The 17,436-nt window shown below is 43.7% G+C and overlaps 1 protein-coding gene across 6 annotated transcripts in view; it reads right to left on the reverse strand.

Moving 5' to 3' along the window:
• Positions 1-17,436, reverse strand: part of LOC101583855 (protocadherin gamma-C4) — a 155,941-nt gene that overhangs the window by 100,804 nt on the left and 37,701 nt on the right. The window contains exon 1 of one of the 6 annotated variants that reach the window (XM_023704025.1): positions 14,295-16,863. The exons of 3 other annotated variants lie outside the window; for them this stretch is intronic. In XM_023704025.1, coding sequence (XP_023559793.1) covers positions 14,295-16,718 — 2,424 coding nt within the window. In that variant the 5' untranslated portion in view covers positions 16,719-16,863. Of the gene's footprint in view, positions 1-4,379; positions 6,969-10,242; positions 12,831-14,294; positions 16,864-17,436 lie in introns of those variants that run through there. 2 more of the 6 variants (XM_023704028.1, XM_023704024.1) reach the window with 2 other exon arrangements.

Raw genomic sequence — 17,436 nt, forward strand, 5'->3', positions numbered from 1 at the left:
TGTTGGTGACTGCGCAGGAAAGCCTAGGCTGGAGGCTGCGGGATTGCGGGCGTCGAGCTTGCTCTGCACTGGCCGACAGCGGCGCCCAGAGGCTCCGTGTGGAACCGCAGTGTTTCTTGTTTTGAAATCTTTATTTCCAAAATTTCTGTGTAACTCTTTGGTAACATAGCTACCGGTATGTAATTGCCACAAATTCTAGTCTCACCACAGTATTACAGTGGATGCTTATTGTTTAGTGTCTTAAAGAAATTTATCAGTGATAATTTCAAACATATACAATATTGCAGAGTGGTATGTATTTATTACATTGTGAACCTTCACACACCCATCTTCCAGCTTCAGTAATGACTACCACAAAGCCAGTCTTTTTAAAAAATTTTATTTGCATTTATCTTATGCTTAATTTATTCCCATGCCATAAGTTTTTGTTTCTTCTGGGATATCTTTTTCTTCTGTGCAACTTCCTCTTCTGGTTTGGGAACAATTTGTTCCTTTTCAGTAAGGATCATCTCAATATGGCAGGAGGAGCTCATGTATGGATTAATCCGGCCATGAGCTCTATAAGTATGGCAGCGCATCTCTTGGGTGCTTTGTTCACCTGGATATGTTCAATAACCAGAGAATCTACATCTAAACCCTTAAGTTCAGCATTACTCTCTGCATTTTTAAGCATGTGAAGCAAAAATTCAGCACTCTTTTTGGGCCACTGACCCTGTGTCCAGCCCCACTGTTTGGCCTGGGCACACCTACCAACTCCACCATTGTAACGCCAGAATGGTACACATTGCTTCTTTAATGTGACATCCATGAGATACTTGGTGGCCTTTCGGATATGCATACCCTTGATGGCCTGGGCAGTTTCATGCGTGTTCTTAAAGTGAACGCGAAGATTTGAGCCTTTTTATTTGCATGATTTTGTGGGGTTTCCTGGGTCAAGAGAGTAGCGAACCATTTTCACAGGTCACCTAAGGCCACTCACAGGAAGAGAGCCAAAAAGCCAGTCTTTATTTAAAATATACTGCACTCCCAAAATACTGAGGCCAATTCAAAATATACCATTTCAATGAAAACTATGATGAGGCATTAAAATAAAAAATCTAATTTTTCATCTTATCAATACCCTATAATCTGTTACCAATGTATAGTAGGTCCTGTACTGTTTAAGAAAACTAGAATCCAGCAACTCCCTGTTCTGTTCAGTCACCCATCCACTGTACCTTCTGTTCTGGTTTAAGAGGCAAGTGACATTTTTGTGAAATCTGAGTTACCACAACACACATATGTATCTATGTTATATTGCCCAAAATTAACACAGATTTTAAGAATATTTGTGAATATTAAACAGATAGGTTAGTCACCAGGACAGAAATTTAAATGACAATTTTCTTCCTGTATGGTTAAAATATGACCCTGAATGCCCCGCATGATGGCACAGGCCTGTAATGCCAGCACTCAGGAACCAGAGGAAGGTGGATAACTGCAAGTTTGAGGCCAGCATGGGCTACACAATGAATTCAGGGATAGTCTGAAGTACTTAATGAGATCCTACGTGAAAAGTATGACCCAAATGATGCTTCAGTTTTTTCCTGTTAGCTTCACAAAAAGTGTTTAAAATAATTAAAATGTGTGTTTCCAGACACATTAGTTCTTGTTTTCTTATAGGTAAAAACATACAAAAAGTAATTATGGAAACAAAATATTTCTCTATATTTGTGGATACTCTTGCCAAAAGTTATCATGAATCATATGTTTAGACTTTTTAGTCAATGTCAAAGGTATCTTTCAAGAGTATCCTGAAATGTAATTTATTACTCAAAAAGTAGCATTATATTTCTAATCATATTCAATAATATTTATTTCAAAAAGTACATTATCACAGAGGAAAGTGATTGATGATATAGAGTGTGCCTAAGGAGAGTCACATGGAGGGCTGGTGAGATGGCTCAGTGGTCTAAAGCACCTACTTATGGGGCTGGTGAGATGGCTCAGTGGTCTAAAGCACCTACTTAGAACAGCCTAGCTAAAGCACAGGGACCGCGGTTCAATCCCCCAGCACCACATGCCAGCCAGCACCCCCCCCTGGTGGGCTGAGCTGGCCACACACACACACACACACAAATAAAATAAAATTTAAAAAAAAAAAAGGAGAGTCACATGGAGAGAAAATATTTTCTCAGGTTTTCACAGACAGCAAATTGGTCAAGCAATGGCCGTGACTTATCCATATGGCTGACACTGACAAAGGATCTACAAACTGTGGTACAGGGTTTCAGGGTAAATCCTGAGGGGATTTGACTGACCTTGGCAGATACAAAAGTTACATTTCTTGCTATATAGGTCTTGTTTTATCTTGGTCTTAACCATCCAGCAGAAAAGTATAAAAGCAAAGTATAAAAAGTAGAGCCAAGTTAATATGTTGAACTGTAAAAGGCTCAAGTCAACAACTTCTGACATTGTCAGTCCTACGGATAACCCACTACTACTATGGACTACTGGACTATATTGGAATATTTTGCTGAATTCACATACCTACAATATTTAAATGACAATGAAATATGCTTATCTGACAAAACAAAACAAAAAAGGGGGTACAAATGAACAACCATTTTGGATATGTATATTCAAAACAGGATAGATATACAGCTGCATTTTCTTAATTCAATGAAGAGAGATTTGTTCTAATAGTGTTTGTGGGTAGGATATCATGTCTACATCTTGTACAATGAATAACCACTGAGACAACAATATACAATGTATTAATTATTGAAACTGTGCTAGTAATCAGTTTTGAAACTGTCTCATTGCTATTTATTTCTCAATAAAATTATTTAACAAAACAAAACAAAATAAAACAAAAAGTACATTGTTTCCTTGTAGCCAAAAGCCAGTAAAATATTTTTAGAATCTATCTAGCTTCTTCCTTCCTTCCTTCCTTCCTTCCTTCCTTCCTTCCTTCCTTCTTTCCTTCCTTCCTTCCAAAAAAGTGTCCACTATGCAGTTCAGGCTTGCCTTGAACTCACTATGTAACCAAGGCTGGCATCCAACTCACAGTGATCCTCCTGCCTCAGCCTCCTGGTTGCTGGGATCACAGGTATGCACCATCATACCTGGCTTCCGTAGAATTTCTTGAGAATATTTTCCTGGGGCTGGGGATATAGCTCAGTGGTATAAGCGCCTGCCTGGCAAGTGCAACGTCCTGAGTTCAATCCCTGGTACCCCCCCCAAAAAGAGAATATTTCCTTACTTACATCTCAAGTAGATGTATTTCTAGCTTTTATAAAAAGAAAAATAGTGGCTTAGCAGGATAGCGCAGCAGACTAAGCACCTGCTTAGGCAAGCACAGGGTCTGGGGTTTGATCCTTGGCACCGCAAGCTGCACCAGCCCTGCCCCTGGACATGCTGAGCTGGCACTGAGTCCCAGAATTGTGGTGTAAGCCTGTAATCCCAGTGCTAGGGAGGCTGAAAATGGGAGGATCACTAGAAGTCTAAGCTGCATAATGACACCCTGTACCAAATACATTTTTTTAAAAAAGGAACAATAGAGTTCAAAATAAAATAGAGCTGAAGAATAAGTTTAATTCCTTTTTAAAAACTTCATTCATGGTGTTCAGTCTTAGAAATCTGTCTTGAGCAAGCATATACCTTAGGAAAGAAAGGGTAAACTATTTTTTATAAATTAACATGATAACTTCAGGAAATAAACCTTTGAGGAAATGAGGATAAAGGATGCTACACTTTTCATTACTCATATAATAAAAATGCTTTACTAGGATTTGGAAATTGATAGCTCAGTTTGATTATCTCCATAAAAGATCTTTAAATGCAAACCATCTCTACAGGCTTGGCATCCTTAAAACACCAGCTCATTGGAGTGCTTTGCTGTTATAGAAACAGAAGAGCACAAGCGGAGCATCTGGGCTTTCAGTGGCCTAAGAAACAAGCTTCTACTTCCCCATGAATTTACATTTACAAAGCAGTGTAATGCTGTAGAAATGCTTTAGGAGTAAGAATTTTACATGGAACTCAGAAGATAATAAGAATAAAAAATCTTCAGAACAGATAAGCAACTGGAGAATTAATGGCAAACCACTGCAATAATCGATCAACACTTCTCAAAGAGGCCACATCCACGCAGGACAATGAGAACTGTCCCAGGAAGAATGGTTTCTGTTGACATTAGGTCAATTATTGGAAGAAAGTAGAGCTTACATTAGTGGCATAACCAATGAATGCCTCCTTTAGATGTTGAGCTAGAAATGGGGCTCATAGAAAACTTACATGGTAAGAAATATATTAATAGCAACTAGTGCTATGTTCAATAGGAACATTTTATGAGAAAGCTAACTGCTATAGAGAGTAAATAAAAAAATCCAACTCACGGGAACCAAAGGAGTGTCATCGATAGGAAACTTGGAATCAACTGAACTGCACAAAGGCTCATTTTTCCCACAGCTCTCCTGGCTGATGAGTGTATCTGCATAGTTGGGCTGGGGGAAGATCAGGTGGCTCTTCCTAGAGTCAGCTGTTAAAGAAAACTCCTGGGAATAGGTCTGTAGGAAAGCCTGTACTCCTTCCACACCTAAAAACTGTGAGGTGGCCATGCCAGGAAGCCCCTCACTTTCAACCTTCAGTAGTCTTGAAGAATGCCAACGCTGCAGCCTGAGGGCCAGAAGCACAAGAACAAAGGCCAGAAAGACACAGGAGACAATGGCCACCGCCACCACCAGATAGAGTGTGAGGTCTGAATCCTCAAGGTTGTCAGGGATCTGGATGCTGCTCAGGTCAGCCAAGATATCAGGGATGCTGTCTGCCACAGCAACAGTGAGTGTGACAGTGGTTGAGAGAGGGGGCTGGCCATGGTCCTGCACAGCCACCACGAGGCTCTGCTTAAGTGCATCTCGATCCAACAGGGCCCTTGCTGTACGCACCTCCCCTGTGCGCAGCCCCACTGAGAAAAGCCCAGGCTCACTGGCTTTGAGTAAGCGATAGGACAGCCAGGCATTCTGTCCTGAGTCTTTGTCCACTGCCACCACCTTGGTCACCAGATATCCAGGCTCTGCCGAGCGGGGTGCCAGCTCCACACCAGTGGAGCCATCAGTGGGGATGGCAGGGTACAGAATCTCAGGAGTGTTGTCATTCTGGTCAAGGATAAACAGGCTCAGTGACACATTGCTGCTGAGTGGTGGGTTCCCATTGTCGCTTGCCCTCACTTGCATTTGCAGATTTTGAAACAGTTCATAGTCAAAAGAGCGCAGTGCATACAGCACACCAGTGTCAGAGTTAATGGACACATAGGAGGAGAGAGGCGCCCCCTCGATGGTATCCTCTGCCAAGGAATAAATCACTCTAGCATTCTCATTGTCATCCGGGTCATAGGCAGACACAGAGAAGATGGAGGTGCCCCTGGGATTGTTCTCAGGGAGGTAGACAGAGTAGAGGGATTGAGCAAAGGCAGGTGGGTTGTCGTTGATGTCGGCCACATAGAGGGTGATATGAATTTCTGTGGATAGTGGTGGGGTTCCTCTGTCTGTTGCCATCACGGTAATATTATACTCAGAGGTCTTTTCTCGATCAAGAATTTCATCTGTCAACAATCTATAATAATCCTCTACTGAATTTTCTAACTTGAAAGACAGATTCTCCTGGATGGAACAGACAATTTGACCATTCTTCCCAGAGTCTCGGTCATGAGCATTGAAAAGAACAATTACTGTTCCCTGTGGAGCATCTTCTCTCACTGGGCTGAACAGAGATGTAATGGTCACTTCTGGTCTGTTGTCATTTACATCTTCTATCATAATTAAGACCTTTGTCCGCCCTTTCAATCCTCCTCCATCTTCAGCTTGTATTTCCATTTCATAAAATGAACATTCTTCATAATCTAGACCTTGTGCGACTGATATTTCCCCACTATTTTCATTAAGATGGAATAAGGAAGATTGTTTCCCATTGATTTTCCTCAATTTATATATCACTTTTCCATTGGTTCCCTCATCCGGGTCGCTAGCTGCTACTGTAAGCAGCAGGGTGCCCGAGGGCACGTTCTCCAGGACTTTCACTCGGTAAAGTGGTTGAGCAAAGACCGGGGCATTGTCATTTGTATCCAACACTGTCACGTGGATGTGCACCGTGCTGGAGCGGCGTGGGTCGCCACCATCTGAGGCGGTGAGGACCAGGTGGTGAGTGGCCTCTTCCTCTCGGTCCAGGGTGTGCTCGAGCACCAGCTCTGGGGTTATGGTTCCATCATCTCCGGTCTGCAAGTCCAGAGAGAAGTGGTGACTGGGGCTGAGCTGGTAGCTCTGTAAAGAGTTCATTCCCACATCGGGGTCAACTGCTTCTGGGAGTGGATAGCGTGCTCCAGGAGAAGCGATTTCATTAATTTTTACTACAAGATTTTCTGCCTCAAATTTTGGTGCATTGTCGTTGATATCAGTTACTTCTACTTCTATTCCGTACAGTTTCACTCTGTCTTCCACCAAGACTTTAAAATTCACCAGACACCGCGCGCTCTGGGCGCACAGCTCCTCCCGGTCTATCCTGCCCGCAGTGACCAAGCTGCCGCTGCGCGGGCTGAGAGAGAAAAGCTGCGTCCTACCTCTGGAGACGATGCGGACTCCGCGCTCGGTCAGCTCCTGGGGCTCCAATCCCAGGTCCTTGGAGATGTTGCCCACGATATATCCCTGCTCTCTCTCTTCTGGCACTGAGTAGCTGACCTGACCGGCCCTGGCCTCCCGCAGCGTCCCCAGGAGCGCGCACAGCAGGGCCAGTCGTCTGCAGCGCTCGCGTTTAGTCAGAGCTGCCATTGTGCGTTGCCCTGGAATTGTCTTACAATGCTCTCTGTGCACGCAGACCTGAGATTCCTCTTGTCCTCCTCCAAAGTCTGGTTATCCTCTTACTTAGAGGAAAGCCGGAGCGCCTGTGAAGAGGTCCAATTTTGTTGCAGCTCCGGATCCAGTTCGCGGGGTATGAGGGGCTTTCCGTAGATGCAGATCTGGAGCGCTGTTTTTGCTAAGAGTTGGTGAACAGCGGCGCTCAGAGTCGTATGGCGTTACTACACCAACTGAGGTGTTCAACTTTTCCTTTTTGTTTTTTATATTTCCTCTTTGAGAGAGGAACTCGCTGTTGCTTCAGCTGATCTCTTTTCTTGAGCTTCCAATTCCTTCCAGTAGCTAGAAGTCCAGGCGCAAGCTATTGCACCCCGCAAAATATACACATTTGACTATAGATGGTTGATAAGAAAACAGTACTCTCTTCTAATTACGATTTTAGATTTGCCTACAATTTTATTTTTCATTCATAGTTTAAAATCAATTCTCATTTACAGATATCTCAGTTGTGAATGAAATGGAATAAAATTTCTGTAATTATAAAATTACCAGTTTTTTTCTTTGCTTAGTGTCTACTTGATTTATTTTTGGTAGAATCTTATCCTCTTCGTGAACATATGTAAAATATTACAATTTTTTATTCTTTATTTTCTTTTTTCAGATAGGATCTTGTTATGTAGCTCCGGCTGGCCTTGAACTCACTATATAGTCCAGGCTGGCCTCAAACTCATGGTGACTCTGCTGCCTCAGTCTCCTGAGTGCCGGGATTACAGGCATGTGCCACCATGCCGGGCCATAATTTTTAATGATGCTTCTTTTTTCTCTATATCTTTATCAGTCTTCAGAAGTAATTGAGATGTATAATCCTCTTTGAAAATTCATTCATATTTTCTTTTGTATTTGTACTTTTTTGTATGTTCATTATGTAATTATAGCAGATGAATATACAAGGATAGGTCATTCACTTTAAATTATTTTATAAGGTCAACATATTTTGATGGTAAGATTCCTGAAGGATGGTTTCATTTAAAGTTTAGAGTCATAAAAATAATTCTAATTAATCAATAGTTACAGATTTTCCTATCTATGATGTTAAATTTTATTGTCAAGATTAAGGTTCTGAAAATTCACAGTTTTGTCATTATTTAAGCCTTGGCTGTTTCAAAGAAAGGCTAGATTTCTGTCTGAATGAAAGCTTGATGGATGCACGGCATACAGCATCTATAAGATTCAAATGAACTTAATTGAGAAAATCAAAGTTCTATTTAAATTCTCTATCAAGAAACCATTATTGCTGGGGAGATGGCTCAGTGGAATAAGTGCTTCTCCGGCAAGCACATGGGCCTGAGTTCAATCCCTGGTTCCACCAAAAACAAAATAAAGCCCATACATTAAGAAACCATTATTATTATTACTATCAGTTTTGCAGTGCCAGGGTCAAATTCTGGGAATACATCCATGTGTGCATGTGCACACACGCACACGCACACGCGCACGTGCACACACACACAGTCTCACAAACACAAGAAAAATAAAAAATCACGCAATTTTAAAGTAGTCTTACAGTTCTTATTCTAAGAGCCATCTAAACTTATGTAATAATTTAGGAAAAGATTACAAAATATAGAATAAATGATTACTACTTAAAAATAAAAAGTAAATGATTTTATAAAAATCTTTTTCAGCAGGTTGTAAAGAAGACTTCTATCGTGTCACATGCCAAGGGAAACCACACTTGATTTCAGCCAAAAGGTGAAAGGCAATGCCAAGGGAAACCATGGGAAAGGCTTATATTGTGTAGCAGTAACTTTGTAAGAATATCTTCCTAATAGTTTTTTCCTTAGGAAACTGAAAAATTTAGGATTCTCCTCACTTTCTGAGAGAATGATGAGAAAACATCTAGTCTCTTATGTTTAAGATTCAAAATGATAAGAGGAATCCAGGGTCTCCTCCTACCTTCACTTCTTCAAAGAATATACACCAGGGATCACGAAGCTGCACAGCCAGCTCCAGCATTTCATTTTCTTTAGGATTCTGCATCCAAGACAATTGGAAAGAAGGTTTTGGAGCTGATGGTCTCTGTCTCTTTCGCGTAAGCCTACATTGTAGTTTTCATATACTTTTAAGGATGTCAGTGAATCACAAATCCATCACCTAAGTATAAGGAAGTATGCCTTTTTATTCAGAACTGCCACCTTCCAGGAATTCCCCAAAATGATGACTTCAAAGGGGAAGAGGAGAGGCCTCTGGTGTATGTTCTCTAGGCATATTAGAAAACATGGAGTTGCTCCCTAGTGACATATATGTGATTCTACAGGAAGGCTAATGGCGTAGACATCAAGGGAAAGAACAGCATTGAAAAAGGAATCTGGAAGTACCTATAGTGTCACCCAGCATGTTGTGGACACTGTTACAAACAGCCAAGTTAAAGGCAGAACTATTGTCCAGAGAAGTGTGTACTGAGAACTGTAAGGCCCCAGATAGCTTTTTAAAATGTGATGGAAAATGATAAAAAGAGAAGAAATCCAAAAAGTACATGGTTTAACTGAAGCTTATTCAAACTGGTACATCATTTGTGAGAACTAAAGAAAAAGGAGCCTGAGCTGCTGGGACCCATTTCCTATAAATTCCTGGCATAATAGACCAAAAACAAAACAAAACAAACAAAAACCACCTAAGGACTGCGGGGGAGGGAGGGACTACACTTAAGGAATAAACACAGGACAGGGAAAGAAAATTGTCCATGAAGGGCCAGCCAAATAGCTTAGTGGATTAAAGCGCCTACAAGCAGGTCCAGGGGCTGGAGGTTTGATCCCTAGGTCTGCTGTGCCAGCACTGCTGAGAGGTCTCACTGAATTTGAGACTGGGTGTGATGGCACTTGCCTGTAATCCTAGCACTTGGGAGGCTGTAAACAGGAGACTCATTACGAGTCCAATCTAGTAGTGAGACATTGAATAGCCTGTAAACCGTTCCTTAAAATAAAAAAAAAGGAAAGAAAGAAAAAGAAATTGTCCATGAAATTAGATTTTCTTTAAATGATGAATTAATCTATCTACTCTAGGTAAAATATTTACTTGAATAAATGAAATTTAAATACATGTTAAAGAATGAGACAGTTAAAGGGTTTCATTGGCTTTGAAAAGACAAATTCTACAGTCCTTCTGCTGTTGCTAAGAGCACACACTTAGCACTATGTAAATCTGTGTCTCTATCTTGTGAACATGTAACCTTTTCGTTTCCCTGGAATACTACATCCTTGCTCATGAGTCACCCTTCCCAATGAAAAATAGAAACAGCTTTCTGAATGTTTCCAATTTTCCAAACACAACCACTATAGCAGATAATGTATCATATTTTCATGTAAATATGGACAACTGAGTGGATGACAGGAGTAGACACTGAAGTGAAACTCACCGATGTTAGAGTCTCAGGATGAGAAGTTGACTCAGTGGCACTGCAAAGTGGAAACAAGGCTCCAGATGAATCACCAAAAAGGATGTCTTGTCCTGAATTCAATGGATCATTACATTTTTGAAAATTAAATTCTGTTTTTCCCATATGCTCGACGCATAGATTGAAAGAATAAGGCAATGTCCCTTCGCTATAGTTGGGGGCAACGACAGGTACAGGCTTGGAACAGGGGCCATGTTGAAAGCATCCCCAAGCAAGGGGGCCGGAAGTATGTCGAAGGCGTAAGGCAACAGCCAGAATCACGGCCAGGAGGAAGAGCACAGAGACCAAGGCCAAGGCCACCACCAGGTAAAACTGCAGCTCCTCCTGCGGGTCAGAAGGGACCGGATGGTCTGTGAGATCCGGAAGTGCCTCTTGTAGGCTGTCTGCAAACACTAGGAGCAGAGTGGCAGTGGCTGAAAGCGGTGGCTGTCCACCATCCCGCACTGCTACCAGCAGGCGGTGGCGCGCAGCATCCTTGTCCCCCAAAGCGCGAGCAGTGCGCACCTCGCCAGTGCGCAGCCCCAGGCTGAAGAGCCCAGGGTCGCTGGCCTGCAGCACGTGGTAGGACAGCCACGCATTGTGTCCCGAGTCAGCGTCCACTGCCACCACCTTGGTGACCAGGTAGCCGGGCTCGGCGGCACGCGGCACCGTGTCGAAGAGCGCTGAGCCATCGGGCCCCAGAGCAGGGTACAGAACCCGCGGAGCGTTGTCATTGCGGTCCCCCACCAGCACTTGCAGGCTCACGTTGGCGCTGAGCGCGGGCGAGCCGTGGTCGCGGGCCTGCAGCGTGAGCTGGAAGGCGCGCAGCTGCTCGTGGTCGAAGGCGCGTTGTGCAAACACCACCCCGCTCTGTGCGCTCACGGACACGTAGGACAGCAGTGCTCTAGGCTCTAGGTCGCTGGCCACGATGGAGTAGGAGACTTGCCCGTTGGGTCCTAGATCAGGGTCAGAGGCGCTGACTTGAGCAATGGAAGCTCCGGGAGGATTGTTCTCTGCCACGTGGACCGTGTAGGAGGCCTGCTGGAAAACTGGAGCATTGTCGTTGATGTCAGCAATGTAAAGGGTGACACTTTTGCTGGACGAGAGGGGCGGTTTGCCTCTGTCTGTGGCAGTGATAGTGATATTATACTCTGGAGTCAGCTCTCTGTCCAAGCTGCCGTCTGTTACCAACTTGTATGAATTTTTGGATGAAGAGATGATTTTAAAAGGAATGTCACCTTCTAGCTGACAATTAACCTCCCCATTTTCTCCAGAATCTTGGTCATGTATTTTTATCAAAGCAATTAGTGTTCCTGGCACTGCGCTTTCCAGAATCATTTCCAGAAGAGAATGGAATGTAACTTCTGGGCTGTTGTCATTTTCATCTTTAATACTAATTTCAACTGTACATTGTGCAACCAGTCCACCACCATCCCGCCCTTCCACCACGAGAGAATACTCCCTAATGTCTTCGAAATCTAGTGTCTTTTGTAATATAATTTCTCCGCTCTTTGAATTCAGAGTAAAGACTTGCCCAGGTCTGTAAAAGGCATAAGTGATTTCCGAGTTGATGCCCTCATCCTGGTCAGTGGCTGACACCTGCAGCACAGTGGTGCCCAGGGGCAAGTTTTCTGGAAGACTGACTCTGTACACTTCCTTGGTGAATACAGGGGGATTATCATTGGCATCAGTGACCTGGATTCGGAGCTCGGTGGTACCACTGAGGGGTGGATTTCCACCATCTAAGGCAGTCAGGACTAAACGATGGTAACTCTGTTGTTCCCGGTCTAACATTTTCTCCAATACCAGTTCGGGGTATTTGCTACCATCTTGTTTCTCCTTATTTACCAGCGAGAAACTAGGGCTAGGAGACAGCTTATAATTCTGTAGAGAATTTGAGGCCATATCTGCATCCTCTGCTACTTCTAATATAAATCGTGTGCCTGGCTGCGCAGACTCGCTTATTTGGAGCTCAAAGGACATATGCGTGAATTTTGGCGTGTGGTCATTAATGTCCTCGAGCTCCACACTCACATGATAAAAGTTCAACGGGTCTTCAGCCACAACCTCAAACTCCAGGGCACACGCTGGCCTCTTCCCGCATATCTGCTCCCTGTCCAGCCTGCTGCTCACAAGCAACTCCCCGCTCTCTGCGCTGACTGTGAAGTAAGGTTTCTCTGAACTGATGCGCAGTTTCCGAGTCGGTAACTCCTGGACGCCGAACCCCAGGTCCTTGGCGAGATTCCCCACCACCGAGCCCTTGGGCATTTCCTCGGGGATCCTGTAGCGGATCTGCTCTGACAGCGCCGGGCTGAACAAAGACAGCAGCAAGGGGAAGAGCACTGGCCGCCTCTCAGCCCTGCCCCTCTCCACAGCGCCGCTCCCCATCCCTCCTGCGCGCTCAGCTTGCTCACCAGCCTGGAGACGCGGGATCACCAAGAATCTCCGTATTGCGGATGTTCGGAGCTCCGAATGGGCTTCAGGTCTCAGTGCCAGTCGGGCAGAAGGTTCTTTTTCCAAGTGGGAAGCGGTGTAAGGGCTGGTCCTGGCCAGTGAGAGAGGGCTGCCTCGGAAAGCGCAGTGCGGCTGCGCGAGAAGGGGGCGAGCGCTGAGCTCTCCTCTTTGGCCAACAGCGGCGCCCAGAGCGCACACTGGGGAACTGCAGCCTCTGCCGTTTCAGTTTAACTAGTAGGATTAGTGTGTAAATTTACCTAACCTTGAAGTGTTTTTATGTTAGTATATTAAAAAACATTTTGTAAATCCACGTTTCACGTATCTTTTTTGCTTCGTTTCCGACTGTTAGAAATAGCACGTTGGTTTTAATAAAAGTGTACATATACTGGTCTACTGTTTCGCCATTCTGTGTACATTGGACTTTTACCTATAGCTAAGTATTGCTCTTATGATTAGTGAAATAAGACAGAAGTCTTGCCCTTAGAGACCTCACATTCTTCTGATTTCACAGATTTGCGTTTCTTTATAAGTTTATTAGATATGTCACTGGTTCCTATGATTCTAACCCAGATATTCTGAAATGGTTTCATATCATGTATATTAAAGGACAACAACACCGTTGAAATTATTTCGTGAAACTGTGCCATTTGTACTAATCCTCAAATATATCCTCTTCCTGAAAATGTCAACATTCTCTAAAATTACTTCTCCGTACTCTTCTACTTCAAGGAGTATTTATTCAAGAAAACCAACTGTGATGAAATCAAGATATGGTATACCCCACCAACTCCCTGCTCTTCATATCTCAAAATTAACTGGCTACATCTTGATCTTCATATTTCATCAATTCATTATTAAAAGTTACAGGGGAAATGACTACTGTGCAGCACAGAATCACTAAGGGACACTCCAACAGACTAAGGGACACTCCAATTTCCCTATCTGTGAATATTATGCTGAAGTAATGACTGGTATTGAAGTAATTGAGCTATGGTAATTTAGGATATACATGTATGCAATAGGTAACTTAATATGCATGATGGTTTACTTAGCTGAATGAGTGATAATAGAAATAAAATAGTGGAAGGCTTTAAAAGGTTGAGCAAAATAAATAAATAAATAATTGAACAATGTTGTCCAATTTTTTTTTTTTTTTTTTTTTTTTTGCGGAACCGGGGATTGAACTCAGGCCCTTGTGCTTACCAGGGAAGCACTTATTGCACTGAGCCATCTCCCCGGCCCATCCAATTTTTTTTGGAAAGCAAATGAAACCACCACCTATGGCTGTTAGAGTTCTATTTTATAGTGTCACCAATAAAATATACACAGACACAAGTCTGCATCTTGTACAGCAATTAACCACTGAGAAGAATGTATGCAGTGTATTATTTGTTGAAACTGTACTTTCGATTTGATTTGAAACTGTCTCATTGCTATATGTTTATCAATAAAACTTTGAAAAGAAAAAAAATAAAATATACACAGAAATTATTTTTAACTATTGTCACAATGTGTATCAAGACATGAGTTTATAGTGAACCAAATTCCTCTGAGAGATAAAAGCAAAGAACTGAACTCACCTGAGCACAAGCAGCTTCCTCTTTCAGTTCACGAAAATCTACAGCTGTTAATAAAGGATCATTTTTCTCACAGCTCCCTTGGCTAATGAGTGTGTCTGCATAGTTGGGCTGAGGAAAGATAAGATTGCTTGTTTGTGAACCTGCAGTGAGGGAGACCTCATGCGAATAGGTCTGCAGAAAAGCTTGTACCCCATCAATGCCCATAAAGTGTGAGGCTGGCACACCCACCAGTCCGCTTCCAGAGGTCTGGAGCAGGCGAGACTTGTGCCAGCGCTGAAGCTTGAGCACCAGTAGCACAATGACAAAAGTAAGGAAGACACAGGAGACAATGACAACTGCCACCACCAGGTGGAGTGTGAGGTCTGAATCATCTGGAATCCCAGGGGTCTTGATGCTGCTTAAATCAGCCAGTACTTCAGGGATGCTGTCAGCCACGGCCACAGTGAGTGTGATGGTGGCCGAGAGAGGAGGCTGGCCGTGATCCTGCACAGCCACCACAAGGTTCTGCTTCAGTGCATCTCTGTCCAGCAGAGCTCTTGCTGTGCGCAGCTCACCTGTGTGCAGCCCCACAGAGAAGAGCCCTGGCTCACTGGCCTTAAGAAGGCGGTAGGACAGCCAGGCATTCTGTCCTGAGTCTCTGTCCACTGCTACAACCTTGGTCACCAGATAACCAGGTTCTGCAGATCGGGGAGCTAGCTCTACACCAGTGGATCCATCAGTGGGGAGAGCAGGATACAGGATCTCAGGTGTGTTGTCATTCTGGTCTAGCACAAATATGCTCAGCGACACATTGCTGCTTAGTGGTGGGTCTCCACTGTCACTGGCAAGCACCAGTAGCTGCAAGTCTTGGATCTGCTCATAATCAAAAGATTGCAGTGCATACAAGACACCAGTGTCAGAGTTGATAGAAACATAGGAGGTCAGAGGCACTCCTTGGGTAGTGTCCTCAGTCACAGAGTAAGTGACTTGTGCATTTTCCTGGCTATCAGGATCATGAGCTGTCAAAGAGAAGATGGAGGCACCTCTCAGGTTGTTTTCTGGGATATATGCTGAGTAGGAGGCCTGAGGGAAAGTAGGTGGGTTGTCATTGGTGTCTGCCACAATCAAGGTGATGTAAGTTTCAGTAGACATTGGTGGGACTCCTAGATCCGAGGCTATCACTGTGATATTATAGATAGAGACTTTCTCTCGATCCAAATATTTCCATGTTACCAGTCTATAATAATTATTTATTGATGATTCTAGTTTAAAAGGTAAATCTTCACGTGTGGAGCAGACAACCTGTCCATTCTTCCCAGAGTCTCGATCATGCACATTCAAGAAGGCAATTACTGTACCAGGAGGAGAATTTTCCAGCACGGGGTTAAACAGAGATGTAATCGTCACCTCCGGCCTGTTGTCATTTACATCTTCCACTGAAATGAGCACTTTGGACCTCCCCAAGAGTGCCCCCACATCTTCAGCTTGAATTTCCAATTCATAAAATGAACATTCTTCATAATCTAGATTTTTTGAAACTGATATTTCTCCATTGTTTTCATTAAGATGGAATAAGGAAGACTGCTTTCCATTGATTTTCTGTAACTTATATGTCACTTTTCCGTTGGTTCCCTCATCCGGGTCGCTAGCTGCTACTGTAAGCAGCAGGGTGCCCGAGGGCACGTTCTCCAGGACTTTCACTCGGTAAAGTGGTTGAGCAAAGACCGGGGCATTGTCATTTGTATCCAACACTGTCACGTGGATGTGCACCGTGCTGGAGCGGCGTGGGTCGCCACCATCTGAGGCGGTGAGGACCAGGTGGTGAGTGGCCTCTTCCTCTCGGTCCAGGGTGTGCTCGAGCACCAGCTCTGGGGTTATGGTTCCATCATCTCTGGTTTGCAAGTCTAGAGAGAAGTGGTGACTGGGGCTGAGCTGGTAGCTCTGTAAAGAGTTCATTCCCACATCGGGGTCAACTGCTTCTGGGAGTGGATAGCGTGCTCCAGGAGAAGCGATTTCATTAATTTTTACTTCCAGGCTTTCAACATGGAATTTTGGATTATTATCATTAATATCAGTAATTTCTATTTCTATCCCAAAGAGTTTTCCTTTATCCTCAACTAGGATGTTAATATTTACAAGACACCGCGCGCTCTGGGCGCACAGCTCCTCCCGGTCTATCCTGCCCGCGGTGACCAAGCTGCCGCTGTGAGGGCTGAGAGAGAAAAGCTGCGTCCTACCTCTGGAGATGATGCGGACTCCGCGCTTGGTCATCTCGCGGGGCTCCAGTCCCAGGTCCCTGGAGATATTACCCACGAAGGTGCCTCTGTCCGTCTCTTCTGGCACGGAATACTGAATCTGCCCTGTCGCAATCTCCCACAGTGTCCCCAGCAGTACGCACAGCAGGGCCAGCTCACTGCGTCCGTGGTGATTCCTTGGAGCAGCCATTGTTCTTCCGCTACAGAATTGTTTGCGAATCCTCGCTGGGCGTCTGGCTCTTGTTTACCTCTTTGCAGCCTTGATGGAGATCACAATGTTACGCAAAGCTGGAGAGCCCTAAATTTAGGGATGGCATTTCTATGCATCTCCGAAGTTGGTTTAAGGGATCTGCCGGTCTTTGTGATGCGTGAGCTCTTTAAATTGGATGGCCTTTCGCTTACATTTCTCTCCCAGTAGGTGAACAGCGGCCCTTAGAGTCCTAAGCAGTTACTGCACTTAGGTACAAATGACTTACGGAATACTCTGCTAGATTAATGAGGAAAAATACTGCTCGCTTTTCATTTTAAATTGAATTTGTCGCTATATCCATATTTTACAATAAATTGTCAACCGGAGAGGGGGAAGGTTTTATAAAATATTATTAAATAATCAGATTTGGGGATTAGCACATAAAACCACTCACATTGCTGGGATACGTTTGTTTCTCTTAAATAAATGTAATTATTTCCCATTGTGTCTTCATACTTGTTGCAAATGCTTTGGGATATATAGAGTCAGTTTTAGGTTAAAATAGACCTATTGACATCATTTAACCATAAATTGTGCTTACTTAAACTAAATAACTGCAGTAGCTCACTGTAGAGTTACTTTTAGATTTTCATTCTAAATATCATGTAAATAAAACACTGGTAACACTTCAAATTAAAACTGTGACATTCTAACAGGA

The sequence above is a fragment of the Octodon degus genome, unplaced genomic scaffold (assembly GCF_000260255.1).
Source record: "Octodon degus isolate 3935 unplaced genomic scaffold, OctDeg1.0 scaffold00185, whole genome shotgun sequence".
In the NCBI taxonomy this organism is placed as follows: domain Eukaryota; kingdom Metazoa; phylum Chordata; class Mammalia; order Rodentia; family Octodontidae; genus Octodon; species Octodon degus.